The following is an 11,944-nucleotide window of genomic DNA, read 5'->3' on the forward strand; positions in this document are numbered from 1 at the left end:
GCAGCAGTAATCAGCAGTGAAGGGAACAGTCGCAAGAGGTGGAACAATCTGTCCAGTCCCATTTCATTCTCACTGGTTCCCACTCGGGCTGTGTTACGTCGGAGTGCAACTCATCTATCCCATGTCTGGGTTGCAAGTTACACACAAAATGCTGGTGTGTGATCAACCAATTACAACAATCTGTGCGAACTAAAAAAACAAAATAAACGTTCCCTCCTGATGGTCCCTGCACTGGTTTTGTCTTCTGGCCCACTCACATTTCAGCTCAACTCCCTGAACGTGGAATTTATTTAGCACCAAAAGCTGCCAGCTCAGCCAAAAACCTGCACATCACATCACAGCAGTGCAGCAGCAGCAGCAGCAGCAGCAGCAGCAGGAAGAGGAGAGAGCAAATCTACCACACAGCTCTCAACCAAATCTGGTAAATTTGTTTGGGCTGACCTAATAGCCCAACTGGAGCAGAATCTGATCAGAATCATCTTGTTATTGTTGCACATCCGCCCTAATGGCTAAAGTTAATTATTCCGTTGGAGGGGGGGGGGGGGTTTCATCACTTTAAATAACACGGGGGAAACCGGTGACCATGTGAGAAGTCTGACAGTAGACGGTCGGAACCGACAGATTGCAGGAATGACTGGAGACGTCGTGCGATGCAGCTGTCGCCGTTTTGCGTTTGTCAGAGAGATGAATGGATACGTAGCGAAACGCACAAAACGCTTCTCCATCACCTGCCAGCAACAAAAAGAGCGACAAAAAAAAAAGAAAAAAAAAAGCTTTGCACTGTACGTGGAAAGTCATTTTGCAAGGCACATTGCGCTACAGGCAGTGTGTGTGTGTGCGTGTGTGTGTATGATCAATACATCATAGCACAAAAAGCCATTGGAGCCCAGGCTGTGTGTGTGTGTGTGTGTGTGTGTGTGTGTGTGTGTGTGTGACATCCACCAATGTGAGCCTTTGTATGTCTGATGTGTTGCCCTCTACAGGACCTCGTTTACAGTCATCCCACACAGTCATCGTCGTCCCAACGTTCAGTGCATCCCACCAGCATGGACCAATGAATGGAGAGGAAGTGTTGTGGAAATGAAAGAGATGAATGAGCAGAAACAAACACGGGCCAAAAAAAACATAAGAACGGGCTGCGTAAGAAATTACAGGGATGTAAATTTTCACAAGCCTCTAGTGCGTGTGTGTGTGTATTTATCATGCATCTTTGACCCAGATCAGCAAACACACATCCATGAGTCTTTGAAGATGTTGGGAGGGGGGGGGGGGGGTGGCAGCTAAAGATGTGTTTGAAGTCATTCAATTAATGCACTTTCACACATGTACGACCATCTGTGTGTGTGTTAGTACACACACACACACACACTGACAACAGCCCATCCTCTAACAGCCTGTCCTCATTAGATTGACACTCTCCCTCCCGCTCTCTCTCTCTCTCTCTCTCTCTCACTCACTCTCTCTCTCTCTCTCTCTCACTCACTCTCCTACCTGCTCTAAAAATAGCCCTGGAGCTCTTGCCCTGCCACCCTCCCCACAGGTTACACACACACACACAGACACTCATACGCAGACTAGTCAAGGTGGGGACCCCCTGCTTCAAAAGGATATGACCAAAACCCATCAATAACACACACGTACACATTCACATACACAAACACACACGCACATAATCAGACACACATACACAAACATGCACACACTGCTCTAAGGGGACCATGAGGGAACGGGACAGCTTGTTACACTAAAAAGAAATATGCCCAGTGTGCCCCTAGCATCGCCAAAGGTGGTGTGTGTGTGTGTGTGTGTGTGTGTGTGTGTGTGTGTATGAGAGAGAGAGAGAGAGAAAGAAGGAGAGAGAGAGAGAGGTGGGGGGCATTTGCCTGAATGCATACATGCATTTGTGCATAATGGATGTGACTCTGCTAAGCTTTGGAGAACCCCCACCCCACACACACACACACACACACACACGCTTCCACCAGCCATGTTGGCCAATGAGAATTTACATAAAATGCGTCTCTCATGCTGAGCTTTCAAACTTTCCTTCATGTCAGGCACTGTGTTTTTTTGCCCTAGGATTCAACAATAGAAGGAAAGTAAATGACAGGTCCCATTATATGCAAAAATCCAACTGAATAGTGTTCTCTAGTCGCACTCTCGCCTGTCACTGAACTCCGCGGGAAGGAGGAAAGTCCGTCCGTTACTTCTTGTGCCTGCTCCACTTTTCAGGAAAGCGTGCACTCAAAACGCACAGTCCAGAAAATGAGACACTTTTTGTGATGTCACAAAAAGGAGGGAAAAATAACATCATAATAATAATGATAATGATAATAATAACACCTGACCTATAACAAGACAGGAGGGAACCTCGTTTAAGACAAAACAAAATTGTACTCATCAGTAAATGGTGTGTGAATGGAAGAGTGAATGAGTGAGTCATGTTTCCTATTATATATATGAATGCAGTAACGGATGATTGAGTTATTGAATTGTATGACATGGTCTTGATAGTTTATGTATATATTTCATATATATTGTACTGCGACATTGTGGAAAAGCACCAACCGTGCACTGGAGTTGAGAATTAGCATTAGCATTGGCATTAGCGCTAAAATCTATACGCATCTGATCAGCTGCGAGCTTGTAATTACTCTGTTTGACTGTATTGTTGTCCCTGTCAAACAAAGACATTGATAAATAAATAAATGAATAAATAAGAAGGAGAGTACAGTACTACACAAAACTGAGTGCCGGATGGTTGGGATTATCTTTCCTCTGTGTCGCTTGACAGACGGAACCAAAATGAACTTGGGCAAAACCGAGCGCTGGCTGGAAGTAGTCCCAGCTGTCTTGAGGTGAAACCGCTCCGTCTGGACGAGTGGCCACTCTATCGCAGAGCCACATGGAGACAAGCAACTCTTCACATTCAAATTCAAAATTCCGCACAGGAACCCCGGACTCTGGAGGTCCTCTGAGTGTGAGGAAGACGCTGCTAATACCCAACATGCATAGAACACTGACATATGTACTTTTGGGGGATTTTACACTGTAGGACTGTGTTCATTTATGTCTGGTTTATATACGTCTATTCAATCCAGATGGAGCCCCTAGTTCAGGTACCGCCGGCACAGTTTGTTCCTTTTTTTTTTATTAGCTGCGCATATAAAATTAGACGTAATAAACGTCTTCTTTATGTGCACTGGGGCTCAGTTTTATGGACGGGGTGTCGTCCAAGTATTGACCCAAGTCATTAGTCATTTCTCATACTGTTCAATCACAGCAGAAATAATAATAATAAAAAAGAAAAGTTAAGAGGAGGCTAATGACGTTAATTATGTCCGCTTTTCTTTGATGAAGGTGCATCAGTGGAGCGTGTCAGTATAGAGGAGCTGGAGTGAACTGCAACTGAACTCAGCCCAGATTAATATTAGAAACCATCCTCGTTCGTGTAAAAACATTGAAATATCAGCCGTGTGAAAGAACTGTATTGCAATTGCTGTATATACTGTTGACACGGTTATATACAGTACATACACTGTACATACTGTTGACACGGTTATATGCAGTACATACACTGTACATACTGTTGCGCTGAGGATAAAGAAATGCAAAAAATAAAGCCCTCTGAGATGAGCTGCAGAATCCAGTGTTTCTTTATCTTATCTGTGATGACAAAACACCTGACAGACAGTTTTAATCGCAACACGGTCCAAACGTGATGCTAATTTGTGTCGCAACAAACCTGAAAGCATCTTTAAATAAGTGAATGTGGCAAGGTGAAGAGGGCCCGGGTAATAGTCATGCGCGTTAACCAGTCGGCCAAAAGGATATCCCCTTGGCCAAGTAGCCAGGGCACATGATCAACTGGAGGCCTTAGTGACAGGACCCTCAACTGTCACATAAATATATAGCAACGTGCACCAAGTAGCAGATATTTCTTTTTCTCAGCCAAACGTCCTTGTGACTCGCAGTGGCGACTGGGAAGTGTCAGGACAGCGACGCTGAGTGATTAACAGAATGCAGAACGCAGCATCATCGTACATTAGCGATGGCACGTGCGTCTGTCATGAAAACTGTCTCGGGCGTGAGCTGTGTGCACTGACGCATCTCATGTGTAGCATGTTGGGTTGGAAATTCCAATTTCTCCACAGTGTTACTACTGGCGCACATATTTTAACAGTCTGTTTATAATGTGGGAGGGGGAAAAAAAAGGAGATAACAAACAACATAAACTACGTGTTTACACTTGGCTAAAAGCAATAGCCTCACAGGTTAGCACAGCTAGCGCTGCTGCTGCTGCTGCTGCTGCTGATGATGATTATCCTCAAAAGCTTTTTTTAGCACCAGTTTTTTTGTTTTTTTTTTAATTCTGGGAATCAAATCAGTGGCTGGCAGAGTCGACATATTTGCATCACGGGTGACTTGATGGTGTGACGTCTGCCGTGATGTTGCTCTAGCCAGAATAGCTCTGACGTTGTTATTGGGCTACGCGTGAAGCTAGCCCGATTGCAGAAAAGATGGCAGTTAAATCGCAAAACTTTTCAGTCACGTCTTTGGGTGTCGTCGCTGCATGCTCAGCTTTTTCTCTTTGCACCGCTAGCGCATGTTACCTGCAGATGGGTTTGCATGAAAAGTACTTAAAAAAAAAAAGGCTAAGAGTGAAGTCGGTGGATGCTGTGCTTCCCCCGCCACTCCCCCAGCCCTCCCCCTGCTTCTCTCTCTTGAATTGCTGTGCCTCCTCCGTGGCCTTGTCACACCGTCTCTGTCTGCCGCTGCCTCACCTCGCCCCCACACACACTATGTGTGTGTGTGTGTGTGTGTGTGTGTGTGTGTGTGTGTGTGTGAGCCTCCACCCTCAGTGTGTTTCGTCCCTTGGCTGCATCCGCCCCTCCGCTGACTGTCACCAATAGAAATCCATATTGTGCTCTCTTTGACTTATGCCCCCCAACGCCATCCGTCATCACACACACACACACACACACACACACACACACACACACACACACTGTAAATCATTCTCTCATCCTCACCTGACTGATGAATTGTGTTGTGTGTTTAAAGCGACTATGCATTTCTCTCTCTCTCTCTCTCTCTCTCCCTCTCTCTCTCTCTCTCTCTCTCTCTCTGCCCCCCACCCCTCCTCCTCCCTCCTCTGTGCATGCGTGCATGTGATGGATGATGCATGAGGATGTAGGCCACTTAGTTTAGTTCCAGCGGGTGAAGCAGCTGAGCTCCGCCGGGCCGGCCAGCTGCATTTACAACAACAATACGCCGTGCAAAGATGAAATGAAGATGGGAAAACACACACGCGCACACTTGCATGTGCGTGTGAAATTGTCGCACTGATGAGTGTGTGTGTGTGTGTGTGGGGGGGGGGGGGGGGGGGGGTCGATCAATGGAAGTGGACCCCCCTCTTTTTTTCGCCCCCAGAGCTTTTAGACGCCACTAGCAACACAGCATCCCTGTAGCCTAGTTACGCACGTGCGCGCGCACACACACAGGCGCAGCCATAAATTGTGCCATGCATTCTCCAAGTCCTGCATGCGTGCATTAAAAAAAAAAAAAAAAAAAAAAAAAAAAGGCTCCACCTCGCACGCCCACGCTCCCCCCCACCTCCTCCCTTCCCCCCATTTCATTTCAAAGCACGACGCACGCACACACGCACACACGCACGGTACACCGGGGCATGCCCGGGCCGGCGCCGCCGCATCCAACTGTCAGCTCGGCTTCTTCCTGCAGAGAGACCTTGACAGTGCGCGCGGAGGGGAGCCGGTGGGAGTGACAGCCAGCCAGCCGGCCAGGCCGGCCAGCGCCGTCATGTGACGGGCTGCGTGCGTGGAAGTGCCGCCACGGCACGCCACGCCACGCCACGCACGCACTTCTTGTTGTGAGTCCACCACCACCACCGCCCCGAGAAAGCACGGGAAATCTGACTGCGTTCCGCGGATCATCATCCACCACCCACTGCCCCCCCACCCCCACCCCGCCCCTCCATCCCAACCACCCACCACCACCCTCCGCGCGCGCACCGCCCACGCGCTCTCGCGGCGGCGGCAGCAGCAGCAGCAGCAGCAGCAGACACTCTCTTAAACACGTTAGGTTATTCCATAACCACGCTGTGGTGGATGTGGCTCCGAACCGTGAAGGTGGCGTGGAGCTCGCGAGCGTCCACGACCCGACTGGTTTTTAGCGAGAGACGTGGAGTTGGGGGGGGGGGGGGGGGGGGGGGCAGGGAGGGGAGGCTGGGGGAGCCTGGGGAGACCTTTAACGGAGACGACGTGGATGAGGAATTACGCACGGGAGACGCGCGCTGACATTCAAGGCGAGCCGGGGGGGGGGGGCAGGGGTGGAGGTGTTCCTCAAACGTCACATCGGTGATACAACCGCGGGCTGATTCCACCTCGCGGGGCCTTTTGTCTCGTCTAACCCCAAAAGTTGTGTCACCTCCGCCACCCAACACCACCGCCGCCGCTCCTCGCGCTCCTCCACCTTACAGACCACCTGACTTTGTCTCACATTTAGCGGAAGCACAACTAAGATGTGGAATGTAGGCCACGCCGCGGAGCCAGTGGTGGAAGTGCAGCACCGAGACGTGCACACAAAACACACGCACACACACACACACACACACACACACACACACACACACACATACAGCCGCGCAATGGGAAAACGACAGAAAAAACGCTCTGCTGGACACGTCCACCCGCACGTAGCATCTGCTCCACCTCCTCTGCTTCCATCGCTGCCTGCCTGTATACATGCAACATCATCCCGTGACTCCATCCGCCGCAACCACAGCTGCTGCTGCTGCTGCTGCTGCTGCTGCAGCGGCGGCGGCAGCGGCAGCAGCATCACAACAAGCACCGAGCAGAAGGGAAAACGACGCCTGACATTTGATTTCTTTACCTTTGTGTCTGCCTTTCGCTGTCATCGTCACTCTGCCTGGTGGCGTCTCATCGGAACAGGATGCTCCTCTCTAGCTCCCCGAACGCACGCACACACTCACACACACACATACACACACTCGCTCTGTCACTCTCTCTCTCTTTGTGTGTCTCTACGACTGACTCTCTCTCTCTCTCTCTCTCTCTCTCTCTCTGGGCTATTATTCAGTAACACGAAACCACCACTAGGAGTGGAGAGGGCGCCTGACGGGAGCTCGTGCAGCACGGGGTGTCGCACAATAGCAATCGGGATGGCAGAGAGAGAGAGAGAGAGAGAGAGAGAGAGAGAGAGAGAGCCCTCCCCTCCCTGCCCCCTCCCTCCCTTCACCCGCCGCCACAAAATGGGGTAATGCCTCAGTGAGGGGGTGAATTCTAATAGAATAACGAGGGAAGACCCTGATTATGGCGTATCGCAGTGGGTACCCCCCCCCTCCCGCCCTCCCTCGCCATCCACCTCCATCAACCCCTCCCACCCGCACCCCCAATCCCACCCTCCTAAAAATAAAGGTTCAGAGGTGCACGCATGCATTCAAATGGGCTCCTTCTTTATTATCAATAAATAAAGGTGGTGCGATGACACGGAGGGGTGAAGTGAAAAGCAAAAATGAAAGTCAAGTCAAATCAAACCAAGACAAGGATGCAAACAGTTTGTGGGGGGGTGGGGGGAACAAAATAACAAACGGAGGGGATGAGGAAGAGGAGAACCGTCGGCACAGAGGTGGTTGACAGCGGCCGTGCAGGTGCAGGAGGAGGTGGAGGCGGTGGTGGAGGAGGAGGAGGAGGCGGAGGAGGAGGAGGAGGAGGTTGGTTGGGTTTCTTTCCCTTTTTTTGGCATGCCTACATTTGATCACCCGGTCGGCGGGACTTGCGTTGCCGTCGGACATCCTGGAGTCGGGACGGGAGAGCGGAGCCGAAGTGAGCAGGGGGGGGGGGGGGGGGAGGGAGGAGGAGGAGGAGGAGGAGGAGGAGACCGGGTGGGTGGGTGTGGGGGACGCTCTCTTCTGTCAAGGGCCGAGGCGGTGTCGGGTCCTCCGGCGGGCGTCGAGGATGTGCGCGGCGGTGGCTGGAGACTTTCCCCGCTGTTGCAGTAGTGGCATCACTCGGTGGAGTCTCCGTGCTCTCTCGGACGGGGGAAGCCTGCTGCTGCTGCTGCTGCTGCTGCTGCCGCTGCGCCTGCGGTGGCTTTGGGGGAGGAGAGGCGGATACCAAGCTGCCGCTGAGGCATGCTTGGTATCCCCAGTTTGTTCTGTTTTTCGAAGGAGATGAGCAGCAGGAGGAGGAGATGCTGCTGCTGCTGCTGCTGCTGCTGCGACGATGGTGGATTAGTGGGATGGGGTGGTGGGGGGGTCGGGACTAGGGGATGGGGGCGGGGGGGTGTGGAGAGACTCTGGAGGTTGCAGTGGGGGCGAAGAGACGCCTCGGAGAGAGGAGAGACTGGCAGGCTCTTCCTCTCCTGGACGCCTCTGCAAGCTGCAGCTCCAGCGGCAACACCCCGGAATGGCGAAGGAAGGAACTCCCACGCAGATTCACGCACGCACGCACACGTACGCTGCGCACACCCAGAGTCATACTGCCATCCTGTGGAGGCATTGATCACAGGGCTTCCCCGCTTTTTTTTTTTTTTTTTTTTTTACTCCAGCGACGACGACTCTGTGAAAAAAAAAACCCGCGCGTGCGTAGAAAGGCGCCTTATAGATCGCTGGTCTGGAAGTCACGTGCGCCTATAGGGTAAGCCTTTTATTTGCGAGGGCGGAATGCGGAACTAAGCCGCCCGGGCTTGTGGGTGACAAAGATGTTTACCTGAATGTCTCCTGAGTCCGTGTGTCACAGTGGCCGGAGTGAGTGAGTGACTGGCTGCACTGGCAGAAGCTTGTGATGTAATAAAAAGTAATAGGCCAACATGTCGGTTGCAGGAGGGGAGCAAAGCAGTTTTCATGCTGTTGTTAACGTAACACACACGCACGCACACACACACACACACACACACACACACACACACACACACACAGAGGCCACTCATTACATCACTGACACAACCCACTTGACTGCTCATATTTAGCATGGGATGACATTCCAGGGCTAATGTACAGAGTCAGCCAAGAGTAACATTAACACACATGAGGAAAAAAAAATACTTCCATAAAGATTTCATTTGTATAAGTACTCCTATACATATACAGCAGTTACCTCTTTTGAAGTTTGATCAAATCATGACAACACTGTGTCCTGTTGTACTCCTTAATGCGGCATCAAGTGTTGAGGTAACAAACGCTACCCAAGCAGTATTTTTCCATACGCATAAAAATGTCTGGAAGCCAGTGGCCACCACTTTGAGCACCTCTTGTTACTGTAGAGGCCAAAGGTCACTTGCTAATCTTGTGATGTCTGAATAAGTTTGGTATTTAAGTATTTATGCCAGTTTATTCTTTTTATTTTTTTGCTGATGTGTGTATACATTATTTTGGTTGACTCTGTATATGTTAAGCCTCTGGAAAGCAATTTTGACTACTGTCTCAACAAGTTCCATATTAATGTTTAGATGCCAAATGTGAAACCAAGTATAGAATAACATAACTTCAGATGGATCTACTTAAGCAAAGGTTTCAATCATTCTTATGTGCCCAGCGATTCAACACTTCATTAAGATTACAAAATGGGCTCAATGCTAAAATTCCACTGCTGATATAGTTCACAGTGTTTTGCTATTGTTGATCAATCATTCTAAATAAAAAAAAATATAGATAGAATAGACAAGAATCGAAAAGAATCAAACATGGGCCTAAGACGGTGGTATGAAAGATCTAATTTACATTGCAAATTAATATCAGAGTATAAATTAGATTAGAATAATTTTGCTTCTTATAAAACTTGAAGGTCCACTGAAAATAATGTTTGTTTCTTTGGTTGCCAACTATTGTGCTAGACACATTTTTTCGTGGTGTATATTGAACCGGATTTTTATTAACTGTTGCTATAAAAAGAGGCAAAAACACTGTGGCTGACAGACTGAGGCAGGTGTAATGGTGGGAACCTGATACCATAGCATGACCTCCTCTGCGCACACACACACACACACACACACACACACACACACACACACACACACACGCGCGCTTAAAATGACAACACACAAAATTATGTCAGCACTTTTGCTCAGCTTCGGTTTTCTCCACTCAGAGGAAGTGGAAACGCTGCAGCCCACTTCAGTTGGAAGGTCGGCCTCAACGCATTTTAGCATCACATTCAATTTCCAAGATTGAATGTTTGAATGCTTGATGTCAGAGTATTTTATTGCTCTTATTCTGGCTGCTGCTCACTGACTAGAAGTGCACTGGTTCACATGGAGCAGCGCAGTCACACGCCGACTTTCAGTTTCCGAAGCTGCTGCACCTGCAGGCTGAAGGTTATGGTTGGTTGGGTGCTCTCTTCTCCACCCTGACTTGTCCCTCGGGCACGACTCTAAATGTCACCGGTGAACACAGGAGGATTCCACCACGGCGACACATTGAATCTCGTGCTTCTTCCCACAGTTTCTTCATTGCACACACAGCCGCTCCACTTGTTCACGGAGCTGGAGCTCCCTCGCACCTCTCTTGGTCTAACTCTTGTATGTTTTTGATAGTTTTGCTGAAAAAGCTGTGATGATTGGGGAAACAGAGAGGCACGGTTTAATTTCTTTTCTTGGGTCTCCTCTTGAAATCGACCTGCCTTTTAACCTCGTTCTCCAAGTTCTCCAAACAGACTTCTCCAAACAGACTGACACCTGCTGTGTGGTATGCACAGGTGGAGCTGGTCAAATCAACCGCAAACAATCATGCATTCACTGATATCTAATTCTGCATTGATCTTTGTATCTCTGGCCGACTACAACTCTTAAAAAGTGCCTATCTTTCAGGTCAAAACATTCACCCTGTCCATTATGGTGTGGAATGATTAAGCAGGACAGGTTCACTTTAAAGTGCACATAGCTTCATCAGAAGATCTTCAAATATGACGAATTGAGTTCACAACCTAGAGCTGTAGAAACATGTACTAGGGTTGCCACCTCCCAGAGTTACAAATGGGGAGGGGGGGGGGGGGTCCCCGAAATATACGGGACAAAGTGAAGTGCGTCCCGTCTCAGTTCATTACGGGACAGGTTTTTTAGTTGCCAAATACGGGACAATTGCGTATTTTACGGGAGTAGACCACAGACGGAAATCAAATGAGGTTTTGTCATTTTACCTATAAAACGGGACAAATTGTGTCCCGGGAGAGATTTTATTTTTCCCGGGACAGGTGGTGAAAAAAGAGAACAATTCTGGGAAAAACGGGACGGGTGGCAACACCAACATGTACATACGGTTGGCTCAAAGTCACTGCAGTTCATCTGAATTTGCTTTGAATGAATGTAGTGATTAATCACACAAAAACCAGTGAGTGGCATTGGTGGAGAGGTAAAATGATAGTTATCTGTCCTATTATAGGTCTAAACCCTGACTGGTCCCGCTGGCTTCTCGGTTGGTTCCTGACTTGAGCCCTAAGGAGCCCTGAAACTGACCTGCGGGCCTCCTGTCTGCATCACAACCATGTTGATATTCATTTTTTATTAGTAGTACTAGTATTATTATCATTATAATAACACACCTCTCTAATCATGTGATATGGCTTTGTTAACAAAACTGACAATATAGCTATGTTGACCCGGGAAGCACTGACACCTAGTGGTCCATGACTAACAGGAAGCAGTCAGTCCAAATTCAAGCCCCGTAACGCTAACTAACACAGGCCTTCAGCTAGCAATACAGCCACAATTTGTTGTATTTTTTTCTGTTTTTCTCTCAATCATCTCTCGCATTGCATGTTAGTCAAGCAAGCTTCCAACAACCATTAAATTGTGATCTCAGGGTCATGTGTGTCCACTTACAGGTATATGGTTCATTTATAAACAATAAGCTGAATCGTTGAACGGGGGCCTCACTTTCTGAACAGAATTTGGCACCTTACACAACTTC

General features: G+C 48.9%; 2 protein-coding genes and 1 long non-coding RNA gene across 5 annotated transcripts in view; 1 reads left to right on the forward strand and 2 right to left on the reverse strand.

Moving 5' to 3' along the window:
• Window positions 1-3,441, forward strand: part of LOC142899769 (uncharacterized) — a 36,598-nt gene extending 33,157 nt beyond the window's left edge. The window contains exon 3 of the long non-coding RNA XR_012928806.1: window positions 2,795-3,441. This is a non-coding gene — a long non-coding RNA (uncharacterized LOC142899769). The remainder of the gene's footprint in view (window positions 1-2,794) is intronic.
• ppp3cb (protein phosphatase 3, catalytic subunit, beta isozyme) overlaps window positions 1-8,238 on the reverse strand; it is a 33,918-nt gene extending 25,680 nt beyond the window's left edge. For 2 of the 3 annotated variants that reach the window (XM_076043533.1, XM_076043531.1), the window contains exon 1: window positions 7,792-8,238. In XM_076043533.1, the coding sequence (XP_075899648.1) occupies window positions 7,792-7,834 (43 nt within the window). In that variant the 5' untranslated portion in view covers window positions 7,835-8,238. Of the gene's footprint in view, window positions 1-6,912; window positions 7,067-7,791 lie in introns of those variants that run through there. The other variant, XM_076043532.1, reaches the window with a different exon arrangement.
• Window positions 1-11,944, reverse strand: part of sting1 (stimulator of interferon response cGAMP interactor 1) — an 84,260-nt gene that overhangs the window by 33,315 nt on the left and 39,001 nt on the right. The gene's annotated exons all lie outside the window — the stretch shown is intronic.

The sequence above is a fragment of the Nelusetta ayraudi genome, unplaced genomic scaffold (assembly GCF_046127955.1).
Source record: "Nelusetta ayraudi isolate G7.1 ecotype Tasmania unplaced genomic scaffold, CSIRO-AGI_Nayr_v1 ptg000075l, whole genome shotgun sequence".
Classification (NCBI taxonomy): Eukaryota; Metazoa; Chordata; class Actinopteri; order Tetraodontiformes; family Monacanthidae; genus Nelusetta; species Nelusetta ayraudi.